The 15,691-nt window shown below is 46.7% G+C and overlaps 1 protein-coding gene across 4 annotated transcripts in view; it reads left to right on the plus strand.

Moving 5' to 3' along the window:
- Window positions 1–2,835: 2,835 nt before the first annotated feature.
- The window catches only part of LMNTD1 (lamin tail domain containing 1), a 149,314-nt gene continuing 136,458 nt past the window's right edge, over window positions 2,836–15,691 (plus strand). For all 4 annotated transcript variants that reach the window (XM_088454809.1, XM_088454810.1, XM_088454807.1 and 1 more), the window contains exons 1-2: window positions 2,836–2,910; window positions 6,024–6,173. In XM_088454809.1, the coding sequence (XP_088310935.1) occupies window positions 6,033–6,173 (141 nt within the window). In that variant the 5' untranslated portion in view covers window positions 2,836–2,910; window positions 6,024–6,032. The remainder of the gene's footprint in view (window positions 2,911–6,023; window positions 6,174–15,691) is intronic.

The following is a 15,691-nucleotide window of genomic DNA, read 5'->3' on the forward strand; positions in this document are numbered from 1 at the left end:
TGAATTTGTAAAATCGCTTTTCATGTGCAGAATAAAGATTCTGTTTTCAAAAAAGGGAAAAGAGGAAAAACACATTTAGCGGTTTCTGTGGAAACGGGAAGAGTTGTTTTTTTATTGTAAGATTTGGTGCTGCGAGTGGAATGACTGTAGAGGAAACAAAGGGCTGTGACTCACTGGGTCTTTGTAGCACAGGAGCCCACACAAGTGTCTGCGAGAGCACTTTCAGAGGTAAAAAAGGGAGCTCGCTCTACCGTAATGATCTATTTTGTGTATCGTACACAGGGCCTGGTTCAGAGTGCTACGCTTTGCCAATGTTTTCGCAAATAGAGCGATTATTTGCCACTGCGCATGCATGTAGGACACTGCTATATTCGCACGCTGCGAGTCTTTATTTGCAGTGTGATTGATAGGCGGGGTGCGTTCGACTATAAAACGCATACCTCCCAACTGTCCCGCATTTAGCGGGACAGTCCCGTTTTTCTGGTCCGCAGTGTCCCGCGGTGGGGGGGGAAGTTAGGGGACGCATACACGCTGCTCTGCTATGCAGAGCAGCATGTATGCAGAGCTAGAATAGACGCTGTGCGCATGCGCACAGCATCTATTCAGAGTACGGGGGGGGAAGCCCGGGGGCTGCCCAGCATCTCGGAGATGCTGGGCACGCCCCCTTAGTGACGTAAACGGGGGCGTCATCAGACCATGCCCCCTTTACGATTAGGTCCCAACTCCCTCCCAGCAAATGTTGGGAGGTATGAAAACGCCTGCGTGTCTCGACCATATTGGGGGCATCACATCCTGCATCTGCGATCCCGTACGCAGTTAATATGGCTCCGGGGTCTTAGTTACGGAATGTTATTGTAAGGATTTCATTATACACTCCGTGGGGTAGATTACCTATTGAGAGAGTAAAGGATCTGCAGGGGTGTAAATGTCTCCTAGGGCAGGAGGCTCTGTGGCTTGGGCCCGGGCCTAGCTGAGTGTGGATTAGGTTTAGGAGTGAGCCTAGTATTTCACTTCAGGTGCACGATAGGTTTGTACAATGGGGTTATTTATATGAGCTAAGGTGGGGATGCTGCATTTTGGGAGCTGATCAACAGGACATAAGTGAGGAGAAAATAATGTAGGTGCATCCCCTTGCACAGGGTGAGGGGGTTGTACGCATTTGCGGAGGAGTTAGCGCACCTGCGCAGAGCAGAGAGGCAATGCGGCTCCGCGTGTTCTGCAGTTTGTAGATGAACCTTAGCCGGCTGTAATCTCTCCAGCTGAAGACCTCTCTTTGTTATGCGGTCAGCATTTTGGCAGAAAGAAAAGTTAATTATTATTTATCATGTTGGAATCTCTGTAACCAGCTGACAGCGTAGAAACGTCTTCTGTTTGTCGGGAGAGATGATGATGAGGCAGCGCCGTCGCGTCTAGCTGCGTTGTGCGGGGCGGCGCACCACTCTCTACTGAGCCCCATTCTATGGGACATTTAAATAGCGTTTTGGCACCCATATGCTGAGCCTCCGACATCTTGGTATTGTCAGAATATGCGCCAGACTTACGACATGTGATCATCAGCAACGTGTATTCGCGTCTGACAAAAGTTACCTCCTAACAGGGGCAAATTAATGTTTTTGCAGGTCTGCATCTGCGCCGTGTGACCTGATTACATAAATGGCGAGACTGAGGGGACCACATGTGTCACTTTTGTGTGTTTAAACTTTAAAGGTTTTTATTAATATATTTTAAGTGCAACTGGGAGGTGCAAAACGTGCCCCATTATTAGTACAGGGGCACCCCAATCTCTAATACCTCTCACTTGCCTTTGGGGAACAAAAAAAATATGTCTTTATGCCCTCCCGCAGGGAACATGAGTGCACACCTACTGTATGCCCGTTCATACGCCCCATTCCTCTCACTGGTCAGTGCAAGCTCTTACACCCCGACCTCTTTTGCCTAGCAGCCGCCATCTTGTCGTACACCGTCATGGACTTGCCCTTAAAATGCGCGTGCATTCAAAATCGCGCCCTGCGGCACAACGCAAGTGAAACGCATGTAAAAACAAATATTTATGTTTCTCATTTTAGTAGAATGATTTTTCCGTCTCATTGAAGGCTGTTTCGTTGTCCGGCGCAGTGGGCGGGGACATTTCATAACGATGCAATTCACGTCATCTGTGCATCCTAAAACCTGTCTTGAACACTTGTTGATTTTATTCGTATCACCAAAAACCACCCACGTTTATTTTATACCTAGCACGTTTACTTTATACCTACTCATGGCGATGTGACTTTACGTGCATTAAAAATGCGTACAGCGCACATTTTAAAGCTAACGGGTTACGCAGGCTTACCTGGCAGGTAGAAACGTCCAAATCAGATTTTTGTAAACTTTTTTTTTTTTTATACTCTTTTTGTTTCGCTCTCTACAGTTTTTGGTCCCAAAAACCTTGAGCCTGAGGCTGATTGTTCCCCATTATAGGCGCACTCCTCTTCTTTTAGGGCCCACCTGCCTGCGCCCCTCTGCATACCGTGGCAACTTTTTTTTTTTCCAGTATAAACCTACTGTATTTAAATTAAAATCCACTCATGTACAGCAGATAATATACTAACACTTCTATGTGAGGATGACACACAGAAACTCCTGTGTGTACCCGCGCTCTGCATTACCAGGGTTGAGCACAATGGAGAGCAAATAATGAGAGTCGAAATGTGAAAGTTGTCTGACAGCTACAACCCCACGATACCAACCCTGTCCCCGCCTCACATTGTACCCGTCAGTCACACTGTCACCCATAGCAACCGTCAACAAATCTGCATCCCTGGGAAACTGGACTCACTGGTGAAATGAGGGATCACTAATCTGATTCACATACTGCTGAGATTTCCTGGGAACAAATCTCACAGGTTCATCCTCGGGAAGTGTCGGACAGTAAGTAACCGGTGATATCCTATGTAACAATATCTACTACCTATGGGATATTTGCTTATGTAGAATGCTATTGTCCTGTTCTTTTGTTGGCCTTGGAAAATGAGATACATAACAGAGCAAAGAGGAGAGATAGGAACTAACGCTACGAGGCACAGTGATTGGGAAAATTGTTCCCTGCAAAAATAAACCACAAAAACCCACAAGACTCAATGGGCCTGATTCAGCAAGGATCGAAGTTGCTTAGACGCACGTAATCGGACGATTATTTCCCACTGCGCATGCGTACACATCGCAAGTGTGCGTGCGCGAACCTGCCGCTACGATCGGAAGTGCGATCGCAGTGACCACGCGGACAGGAAGTGCCGTTTTTGGTAACAACGGGGGTGGGTGGTCGGGCGAGCGCAGGAGTGGCAGTGCATTTCAACGGCGTTGCATGGACGTGCATAAATTATCCACTGCGATACCGTACGCAGCCTGAGGCCTCATAGCGTGCGCTGAAGTTAGCAGTTCCTGAGTGAGGTCTGATCTGCCTTATCTGTGTGTATGGGTCCGATGTTACTCGTAGTTCCCGATTATTTCGCTATGTTACCCAAGTTTACAGATGTGAGTAAGGGGGGGCGTCCTTATGTTAGGCTGCGATCGCAATGCGAATGCAGACATTTGCATATCACCGCTGATAAGGGCACCTGCGTTGCATGTGTATAAGCAGATTAGCGATCCGTAGTGAATCAGGTCCAATATTACAATGTATAAGATTTGTTTATGTGTGGTCGGCCTATACTAATAACTATTACCAGAGAAAAAAAATATTTGGTCTGCTACATTTAACACAGACAGTTTAATAGATGTAAAACCAAAATGACAAAGACGCTGTCGATTTCAGGACTGATGGGAGGGGTTTGGCAAATAAGATGGAGGGGGAGGGACTTGGCGAATAAGGGTGCGCCAAGCTGCATGCGGGCAGGGTATGGTTATCACCACTCTGCGCCAATGCGAAAATGATATGTTGTGTTGAGGGGATGAGGAGTCTAAAGGAGCAGTAAGGGGCTGCGATTGCGCAATTAGTGGCGCGTTTCTGCATTACCCGGAGGCTACACAGCCTTTATACACTTGTAGGGGGGAGATGTGTCAAGCCTTGGAGAAAGATAAAGTGGAGTGAGATAAAGTACCAACCAATCAGCTCCTAACTCATTTTATAGTCCTGGTCATGCAAATCGTCCAGACCGCGGAATGGGGACATGCGCTTATCTGTATGTATTTTATGTTTTACTGTTGCCCTTATTTTCTGCCAGGGAAGCCGCATTGTATTTCTATATTTTTAATACAAGAGCGTGTGTTTATAATTATATACTGTAAATAAACTCACGGAGTTGATGCTTTTGACGGTCACACGTCTGCGAGTTTATGAAAATGACGCTGCAGAGCCCTCCCCAGGTGTATATCTGTGCGTATGACTGTGCAAGGACTGAGACGCCCACTCTCAGTGTCCGTAACCTCTGATAACGCCACTTGGTGGGCCTGATTCAGGGGTGGAATTTGCTGCTAGTATCAATCTTCATTTGTACAGTGGCAAGGAGGGGGCGGGGCTTGGGCGTATGCACTCAGGAGGAAGTATCAGCCTCCCCTGTGCAGTGGCGAGGAGGCGGGGGCGTGTGCACTCAAGACAGAGTCTCTCCCCATTGGTGCTAACTGCTGTGGGCGGGGCAATGTGATCTTCAGGAGGCAGGGCGCCACCTGCAGATCACATAGCTCCGCCCACAGCCGTTGACACCTATGGAGGGAGGCTTCCTCTTGAGTGCACACGTCCTCTGCCCTCACGACCCTTCCTCCCTGCCGGCCTGTGGGTGCAGCAGCTGTTAGGGAGGACAAATGCCCCTCTGTGGGGTCGCCGGTGCCCCCTTGTACAGCGCGCCGCACATAGAGGCCCATTTATCAAAATATATTTGACGTAAAATCCCCAAAAACACCCGTTTTCAGGGATTTGCCTCAAATACTATGTATTAAGAAGGGACCACAGCAGGTATCTCCGATACCTGCTGTGATCCCCCCATTACTGCTGGCAGCCGGCTCCCCCATAGGTTTCTATGGGGCAAGCGATGCTGCCAAATTTACCAATATCCGGAATGTGATGCCTGCCATATATTGGCCCCCGCAGCTAGCGCCATCTGAAGATGACGTTAGCCGCTGTAGCCTATGGGCTACACCACGCACTATTAGCCGGCGGAGGGATCCATGCGCTGGACGGCAGCTCTCCAGATACACATCACAGGGACGGAGCCCATGTCCCGGATGATACATCCGGCTGATTAGATTGCTTTTTGCTGTGCGATCAGGGGCGTTACTGGCATGCCCTGATCGCGTTGCAAAAGCGATCAATGATAAATGGGCCCCGTAGTATTCTCACATTTTTAAGAGGCGCCATGGCCACACCCCCTCTCAGTACCGTGGCCGCTCTCTACGGCCCTGATTGCTTGCACCTCTAAATCAGGCCTGGCGAGGCTTTAGATGCCTCATTGGTCTCACTGTCACCACCGAACTTGCACATGTCCTAAGGCGGTTTCTGTGTCCGCGTAAGGCTGCCTATGTGAGCTGTCGAGCACCTGTGTACACAACCGCTTTTAGCGACACTCCCATAACACGCCCATAAGATAGACCATGTCTGTGTGTCCGCTAAGCCACTTCCCACTCACCCGATGTCTGACAGTTTGCAAACCCCTAAAGTGCATGCAGTTCAGGCCGGGGCGCATGGTTAGACCACACATGGAACAAGTTTTACCCCTATGTGGAGAGCCTGGCAAGGTAAGCTGTGCCCTGCGTAAAGGGCCGGGCGTCAACCTCTCATTCCTAATAGTCTAGACTGGATTGGGCCAGCTCTGTACGTGGGAAGGTTTTCAAAAAATGGATCGCAAACATAGGACCTGGAGAATTTCAGCCCATCTTGAGTAGCACATAACTAACTATTGCCCGGATATAAAAATATATGATACATGCCCCCAATATGAACATCAATCATACCAGATAAGTAATAATAATAGAACAAAGGAGTGGCCTAATCTGCGATTGGATGAGACTGCCCCTCTGGACTTATCTTAAAGCATTATTTTCCGTTACAGAGAGCAAGTATGATCCCCGGCTGCGGGGGCCTATCACCGGCTGCGGAGATGGCGCGTCGTAATTCAGAAAAAGCTCAAATCCAAGATATTCGAGAGAGATTCAGCCACTATATCGGGAATGTACAATCCATGAGAACACAGCTGAGACAGGTATGATTCACACCTTAACAAAACGGAAAGGAAACAAAAAAATGTCTTAATGTTTTAGACGTGGCAACAGTCCAGACAATAGTAATACACACCAAACGGGCCTGATTGTGCGTGTATAATTGTTGTCGTTTTAAATCCATCCCTCGAAGCCGCGGCGAATCAGCCGATTTGAAAAAAAAAAAAGATCTTAAGTAAGTATACCCCAAGGATTCTATTATTTGGGCAGAGGTTGGCAAGCCTGTGGCATATGATATGTATGGTATATATTGGGCATTGCTTGGTATGTATATGGAGTGTCTGTGTATGTATATTTATATATATATGTGTGTATGGACCTAGGGCCTGATCCAGATCCGCTCGCGAGCGCATAGCGCTCGCAAGCGGGTCGATGGTGGGCCAGTGCGCAAGCGCAGCATGCACAACACCCGTAGCAAGTGAGGAATCACTCGCTCCGGGGCTCACAACAAAACAGGGCGGCTGTCGATGTTGATCGACAGCTCGCCCTGTTTTGTAGGCGGGGAAGGGGGGCGGCTAAACAAATGGAGGTGTTTGTGGGCGGCCCTACTGACATCACCACCGTCGTGCGCATGCGCAGTGCACACCATCGACCCACGCGAGTGGGTCTGAATCAGGCCCACTGTCTTCTTAATAATGATCACAGGCACTTGAAGCCTTTAACTACTAATTGTCAAAACGTGTTATCTAACCCTATGGCGCATATTCTGAGCAGGGTGGTTTTTTTTTTTTAAATATATATGATGATTTCTATTTAAAAGCAGCACAGGTAACTTTATCTGCTGTTATATAGCCTGACTATTAATTAATTGCTCTGCGCACATTAATAGCCCATCAAGTCTCATACAGATAGCAGTGATGGGCTGGAATGGGGGTGGGGGCTCCTATCCTGGGAACACTTGTGTTTGCACATAATAGAGACCCTCAAGGGCAGTTAGTGTGGAACATAATGTATCTCTGCAAGACAATAGCTTGTTGCTGCCCCCGGCGCAGATTATCTGGGCCTTGCAGCACATATTACAAACTCCTCTCTCTGTCATTATTTGGGAAACCTATTGGCAAGTAATAGCTCCATTAAGGGCAGCGGTACACTGGGACAACATTATCAGACTCATTTATCCTTCCTAATAATAATAATACAGTCCCTGGAGGTTAGAGGGAAATCTTCGCAATCTGAGGCTCATTTACATAGCCAGGGACCCGGAAAGCTGCAATATGAACGGGAGATGTACTGTATGTCTCATTCAGCAGACAGATCGTCTCATCTCCCTCTAGCTCATCTCTATGTAATATCTCCTGAGCCACAAATGTCGTCCATGTCTATTATTCACATATACTGACCATAATACACATCTATTACACTGTATACAGACATAGGACACTACACCCCCAACATGTCCTGACCACTGTACATGATCAAAATACACATCTATTACACTGTATACAGACATAGGACACTACACCCCCAACATGACCTGACCACTGTACATGACCATAATACACATCTATTACACTGTATACAGACATAGGACACTACACCCCCAACATGTCCTGACCGCTGTACATGATCATAAAATTAGGGGTGTGCACCGGCCACTTTTCGTGTTTTGTGTTTTGGTTTTGGATCTGGATCTTTCTTCGTGTTTTGGATCTGGATTAGTTTTGCCAAAACCACCCTTCCGTGTTTTGGGTTCTGGGTTTTGTGTTTTGGATCTGTATTTTTTTTAAAAAAAGCATAAAAACAGCTAAAATCACAGAATTTGTAGGTTTTTCTGCTCCTATGCTATTATTAACCTCAATAACCTTAATTTCCACTCATTTCCAGTCTATTCTGAATACCTCACACCTCACAATAGTGTTTTTATGTCCAAAAGGTTGCACCGAGGTAGCTGGATGACTATGCTAAGCGACACGAGTGGGCGGCACAAACATGTGACCCATCTAGGCGTGAAACTGCAGTGGCAGACAGGATGGCATTGAAAAACTAGGCCCCAAACTGTACATAATGCAAAGAAAAAAAAGAGGTGCAAGATGGAATTGTCCTTGGGCCCTCCCACCCACCCTTATGTTGTATAAACAGGACATGCACACTTTAACAAACCAATCATTTCAGCGCCAGGGTCTGCCACACAACTGTGGCTGAAATGATTGGTTCGTTTGGGCCCCCACAAAACAAGCTGGCAATTAATCTGTCCCTGCACAAACTGGCTCTACGGAGGCAAGAAGTCGTCCTCATCCTCCTCATCCACAGATTCCTCACCCTCTTCAGTGTTATGTACATCCTCATCCTCACAGAGTATTAATTCGTCCCTGCTGGAACCACAGGTCCCTCTGTACGTTCTGGAGGCTGGTCTCCCTGGAAGAGTTGATCATTCATTTTATGAACATCATCTTCTCCACATTTTGTGGAAGCAACCTCCTACGCCTTTCGCTAACAAGGTTCCCGGCTGCACTAAACACTCTTTCGGAGTACACACTGGAGGGGGGGCAACTCAGGTAAAATAGAGCCAGTTTGTACAGGGACCTCCAAATTGCTTCTTTTTCCTGCCAGTACAGGTACGGACTGTCTGACATGCCTACTTGGATGCTGTCACCGATGTAATCCTTTAACAGACAGACGCACGCTTGTCGCTGCTGCTTTGAGGATTCAGGTGCGGCTACAGCCCACACAATTCACAAAGACAGAAAAAAAAAAAGAATATTTTTATTGTTTGTGGAGCACACTTTGAGGGTTACACCACCCTCTAACAGACAGACGCACGCTTGTCGCTGCTGCTTTGAGGATGCAAGTGCGGCTACAGCCCACACAATTCACAAAGACAGAAAAAAGAAGAAGAATATTTTTATTCTTTGTGTAGCACACTTTGAGGGTGTCACCACCCTTTAACAGACAGACGCACGCTTGTCGCTGCTGCTTTAAGGATGCAGGTGCGGCTACAGCCCACACATTTCACAAAGACCGAAAAAAAAAGAACAATATTTTAATTGTTTGTGTAGCACACTTTGAGGGTGTCACCACCCTTTAACAGACAGACGCACGCTTGTCGCTGCTGCTTTAAGGATGCAGGTGCGGCTACAGCCCACACAATTCACAAAGACAGAAAAAAGAAGAATATTTTTATTGTTTGTGTAGCACACTTTGAGGGTGTCACCACCCTTTAACAGACAGACGCACGCTTGTCGCTGCTGCTTTGAGGATGCAAGTGCGGCTACATCGCACACAAGTCACAAACACATAAAAAAAATAGTTTTTTATTTTTTGGAGCACTTTGAGAGTTACACCACCCTTTAACAGACAGACGCACGCTTGTCGCTGCTGCTTTAAGGATGCAGGTGCGGCTACAGCCCACACATTTCACAAAGACCGAAAAAAAAAGAACAATATTTTAATTGTTTGTGTAGCACACTTTGAGGGTGTCACCACCCTTTAACAGACAGACGCACGCTTGTCGCAGCTGCTTTAAGGATGCAGGTGCGGCTACAGCCCACACAATTCACAAAGACAGAAAAAAGAACAATATTTTAATTGTTTGTGTAGCACACTTTGAGGGTGTCACCACCCTTTAACAGACAGACGCACGCTTGTCGCTGCTGCTTTAAGGATGCAGGTGCGGCTACAGCCCACACAATTCACAAAGACAGAAAAAAGAAGAATATTTTTATTGTTTGTGTAGCACACTTTGAGGGTGTCACCACCCTTTAACAGACAGACGCACGCTTGTCGCTGCTGCTTTGAGGATGCAAGTGCGGCTACATCGCACACAAGTCACAAACACATTAAAAAAATAGTTTTTTATTTTTTGGAGCACTTCGTGAGTTACACCACCCTTTAACAGACAGACGCACGCTTGTCGCTGCTGCTTTAAGGATGCAGGTGCGGCTGCAGCCCACACAATTCACAAAGACAGAAAAAAGAAGAAGAATATTTTTATTGTTTGTGTAGCACACTTTGAGGGTGTCACCACCCTTTAACAGACAGACGCACGCTTGTCGCTGCTGCTTTGAGGATGCAAGTGCGGCTACATCGCACACAAGTCACAAACACATTAAAAAAATAGTTTTTTATTTTTTGGAGCACTTCGTGAGTTACACCACCCTTTAACAGACAGACGCACGCTTGTCGCTGCTGCTTTAAGGATGCAGGTGCGGCTACAGCCCACACAATTCACAAAGACAGAAAAAAGAAGAAGAATATTTTTATTGTTTGTGTAGCACACTTTGAGGGTGTCACCACCCTTTAACAGACAGACGCACGCTTGTCGCTGCTGCTTTGAGGATGCAGGTGGAATCTAGACGGGATTTGGAACCGAGGACACACTACCTCCATCAATTGTCTAAATCCCACTGCACTAATGTCGGATACCGGACGCACGTCTAACACCAACATAGCAGTCAAGACCTCAGTTATACGTTTTGCTTCAGGATGACTGCTGTCGTACTTCATCCTCATTCGCTAGGGACTGTTGGAGGGTCAATTGTTTAGTAAAAGTAGTGATGTTCCTACTTCCTCTCTGGGATGATGAACAACTCCCAGCAGCAGCAACAGCACTAGTAGGAAGTGGTTCTTGATCTTTCCCTATTTTATTTTTATCAGAGAAAGTTTGGTCCTCCATTTATGTTATATTGATATATATACGTGCGGCTAAAGCGCACACAAACACAGAAAATAATTTTTTATTTTTGCTGGAGAGTAGTGCACTTTGTGGGTTACACCACCCTTTAAGAAATGAGCCAGCCGGCTCTTAACTTATGGGACACAGGCGCACGCTTGGCGCTGCTCCTTTGTTGATGCACGTGCAGCCACAGTGCACACAAGTCACAAACACAGAAAATATATATTTTTTTGGTTTGGAGTGTACTTTGGGGGTTACAGAACCCTTTAACGGTCAAGCCAGCCGGCCCTTTACTTATGACACAGGTGCACGCTTGGCACTACTTTGTTGATGCACGTGCGGCTACTGCGCACACAATTCACAAACACAGAAAATAATTTTTTTTTTGGTTTGGACTGGAGTGTACTTTCGGGGGTTACAGCACCCTTTAACGGTCAAGCCAGCTGGCCCTTTACTTATGACACAGGCGCACACTTGGCACTACTTTGTTGATGCACGTGCGGCTACTGCGCACACAATTCACAAACACAGAAAATAATTTTTTTTCGGTTTGGACTGGAGTGTACTTTGGGGGTTACAGCACCCTTTAACGGTCAAGCCAGCCGGCCCTTTACTTATGACACAGGCGCACGCTTGGCACTACTTTGTTGATGCACGTGCGGCTACTGCGCACACAATTCACAAACACAGAAAATAATTTTTTTTTTGGTTTGGACTGGAGTGTACTTTCGGGGGTTACAGCACCCTTTAACGGTCAAGCCAGCCGGCCCTTTACTTATGACACAGGCGCACGCTTGGCACTACTTTGTTGATGCACATGCGGCTACTGCGCACACAATTCACAAACATAGAAAATAATTTTTTTTTTGGTTTGGACTGGAGTGTACTTTGGGGGTTACAGCACCCTTTAACGGTCAAGCCAGCCGGCCCTTTACTTATGACACAGGCGCACGCTTGGCACTACTTTGTTGATGCACGTGCGGCTACTGCGCACACAATTCACAAACACAGAAATTAATTTTTTTTTTGGTTTGGACTGGAGTGTACTTTCGGGGGTTACAGCACCCTTAACGGTCAAGCCAGCCGGCCCTTTACTTATGACACAGGCGCACGCTTGGCACTACTTTGTTGATGCACGTGCGGCTACTGCGCACACAATTCACAAACACAGAAAATAATTTTTTTTTTGGTTTGGACTGGAGTGTACTTTCGGGGGTTACAGCACCCTTAACGGTCAAGCCAGCCGGCCCTTTACTTATGACACAGGCGCACGCTTGGCACTACTTTGTTGATGCACGTGCGGCTACTGCGCACACAATTCACAAACACAGAAAATAATTTTTTTTTTGGTTTGGACTGGAGTGTACTTTCGGGGGTTACAGCACCCTTAACGGTCAAGCCAGCCGGCCCTTTACTTATGACACAGGCGCACGCTTGGCACTAATTTGTTGATGCACGTGCGGCTACTGCGCACACAATTCACAAACACAGAAAATAATTTTTTTTTGGTTTGGACTGGAGTGTACTTTCGGGGGTTACAGCACCCTTTAACGGTCAAGCCAGCCGGCCCTTTACTTATGACACAGGCGCACGCTTGGCACTACTTTGTTGATGCACGTGCGGCTACTGCGCACACAATTCACAAACACAGAAAATATATTATTTTTTTAGCACTTGGGGGGAGCACCCCTGATGGACAGAGCACCCCCTGGACAACACTACAGCACCTCTTTAGGACTGGGACACTGCACAGGACTTTGGAGTGGACACAGCCCCTATGGAGAACTGACTGCACAACACAGTCCAGCCAGCCCCTATGGACTTTGAAGTAGTGGACACAGCCCCTATTAACAACAGCAGCACAGCACAACACAGCCAGCCCCTATGGACTTTGAAGTAGTGGACAACAGCAGCACTACACTACACTACACTACACTACACAGCCCTAACTCCCACCCTCCCTCTTCACTGTCCACAGCCGAGTGAGAAAATGGCGCCGACGTGGGTACCTTATATAGGATCCAAAACCCGCGAGACTCGGAAGGCGGGATGATGACGTTTTGCCTCGATTTCAGATCCGAGTCAGGCGGGAAAAGTCGAGCCTGATTCGGATCGGACTCGGATCGGGGGGGCTCGGGGGGGTTCGGATTTCAGAAATCCGAACCCGCTCACCCCTAATCATAATACACATCTATTACACTGTATACAGACATAGGACACTACACCCCCAACATGTCCTGACCACTGTACATGATCATAATACACATCTATTACACTGTATACTGACATAGGACACTACACCCCCAACATGTCCTGACCACTGTACATGACCATAATACACATCTATTACACCGTATACAGACATAGGACACTACACCCCCAACATGACCTGACCACTGTACATGACCATAATACACATCTATTACACTGTATACAGACATAGGACACTACACCCCCAACATCACCCGAGCACTGTACATGACTATAATACACATCTATTACACTGTATACAGACATAGGACACTACACCCCCAACATGACCTGACCGCTGTACATGACCATAATACACATCTATTACACTCTATACAGACATAGGACACTACACCCCCAACATGACCTGACCGCTGTACATGACCATAATACACATCTATTACACTGTATACAGACATAGAACACTACACCCCCAACATGACCTGACCGCTGTACATGACCATAATACACATCTATTACACTGTATACAGACATAGGACACTACACCCCCAACATGACCTGACCACTGTACATGACCATAATACACATCTATTACACTGTATACATGACCATAATACACATCTATTACACTGTATACAGACATAGGACACTACACCCCCAACATGTCCTGACCGCTGTACATGATCATAATACACATCTATTACACTGTATACAGACATAGGACACTACACCCCCAACATGTCCTGACCACTGTACATGATCATAATACACATCTATTACACTGTATACTGACATAGGACACTACACCCCCAACATGTCCTGACCACTGTACATGACCATAATACACATCTATTACACCGTATACAGACATAGGACACTACACCCCCAACATGACCTGACCACTGTACATGACCATAATACACATCTATTACACCGTATACAGACATAGGACACTACACCCCCAACATGACCCGAGCACTGTACATGACCATAATACACATCTATTACACCGTATACAGACATAGGACACTACACCCCCAACATGTCCTGACCACTGTACATGATCATAATACACATCTATTACACTGTATACAGACATAGGACACTACACCCCCAACATGTCCTGACCACTGTACATGATCATAATACACATCTATTACACTGTATACAGACATAGGACACTACACCCCCAACATGTCCTGACCGCTGTACATGACCATAATACACATCTATTACACTCTATACAGACATAGGACACTACACCCCCAACATGACCTGACCGCTGTACATGATCATAATACACATCTATTACACTGTATACAGACATAGGACACTACACCTCCAACATGACCTGACCGCTGTACATGACCATAATACACATCTATTACACTGTATACAGACATAGGACACTACACCCCCAACATGTCCTGACCGCTGTACATGATCATAATACACATCTATTACACCGTATACAGACATAGGACACTACACCCCCAACATGACCTGACCGCTGTACATGATCATAATACACATCTATTACACCGTATACAGACATAGGACACTACACCCCCAACATGACCTGACCGCTGTACATGATCATAATACACATCTATTACACCGTATACAGACATAGGACACTACACCCCCAACATGACCTGACCGCTGTACATGATCATAATACACATCTATTACACCGTATACAGACATAGGACACTACACCCCCAACATGACCTGACCACTGTACATGATCATAATACACATCTATTACACTGTATACAGACATAGGACACTACACCCCCAACATGACCTGACCACTGTACATGACCATAATACACATCTATTACACTGTATACAGACATAGGAGACTACACCCCCAACATGTCCTGACCACTGTACATGACCATAATACACATCTATTACACTGTATACAGACATAGGAGACTACACCCCCAACATGTCCTGACCACTGTACATGATCATAATACACATCTATTACACTCTATACAGACATAGGACACTACACCCCAACATGTCCTGACCACTGTACATGACCATAATACACATCTATTACACTGTATACAGACATAGGAGACTACACCCCCAACATGTCCTGACCACTGTACATGACCATAATACACATCTATTACACTCTATACAGACATAGGACACTACACCCCCAACATGTCCTGACCACTGTACATGATCATAATACCAGGGTTGCCTACCTTTAACATTCTCTTCCCGGGAGAAGCCCAGGTAAGAGATGCAGCAGGGGGCCAACGGGGGCGGGGCTTGACGATTTGCGTCATTAAGCCCCGCCCCCTCACTGTAAAATTGACACGATTGGGCACAATTTACATAGGGGGCGGGGCCAAATGCTGTGATTCATGCAGAATCACAGCTTAATCCCTGCCCCCTTCACGGAGACCCGCGATTGCCGCGGGTATTCTCCTAATTCTGCCCACTTCACTAGGAAGTGGGCAGAATGCGGGAGAAATGCCTACCCTTCCGGGGGTGCGGGGGGTTACCCGAAAAATTGGAGCCTCCCGCGAAAACTGGGAGGGTAGACATGTATGCATAATACACATCTATTACACTCTATACAGACATAGGACACTACACCCCCAACATGACCTGACCACTGTACATGATCATAATACACATCTATTACACTGTATA

This window comes from Taudactylus pleione, unplaced genomic scaffold, assembly GCF_031769625.1.
Source record: "Taudactylus pleione unplaced genomic scaffold, aTauple2 ptg000634l, whole genome shotgun sequence".
Lineage (NCBI taxonomy): Eukaryota > Metazoa > Chordata > Amphibia > Anura > Myobatrachidae > Taudactylus > Taudactylus pleione.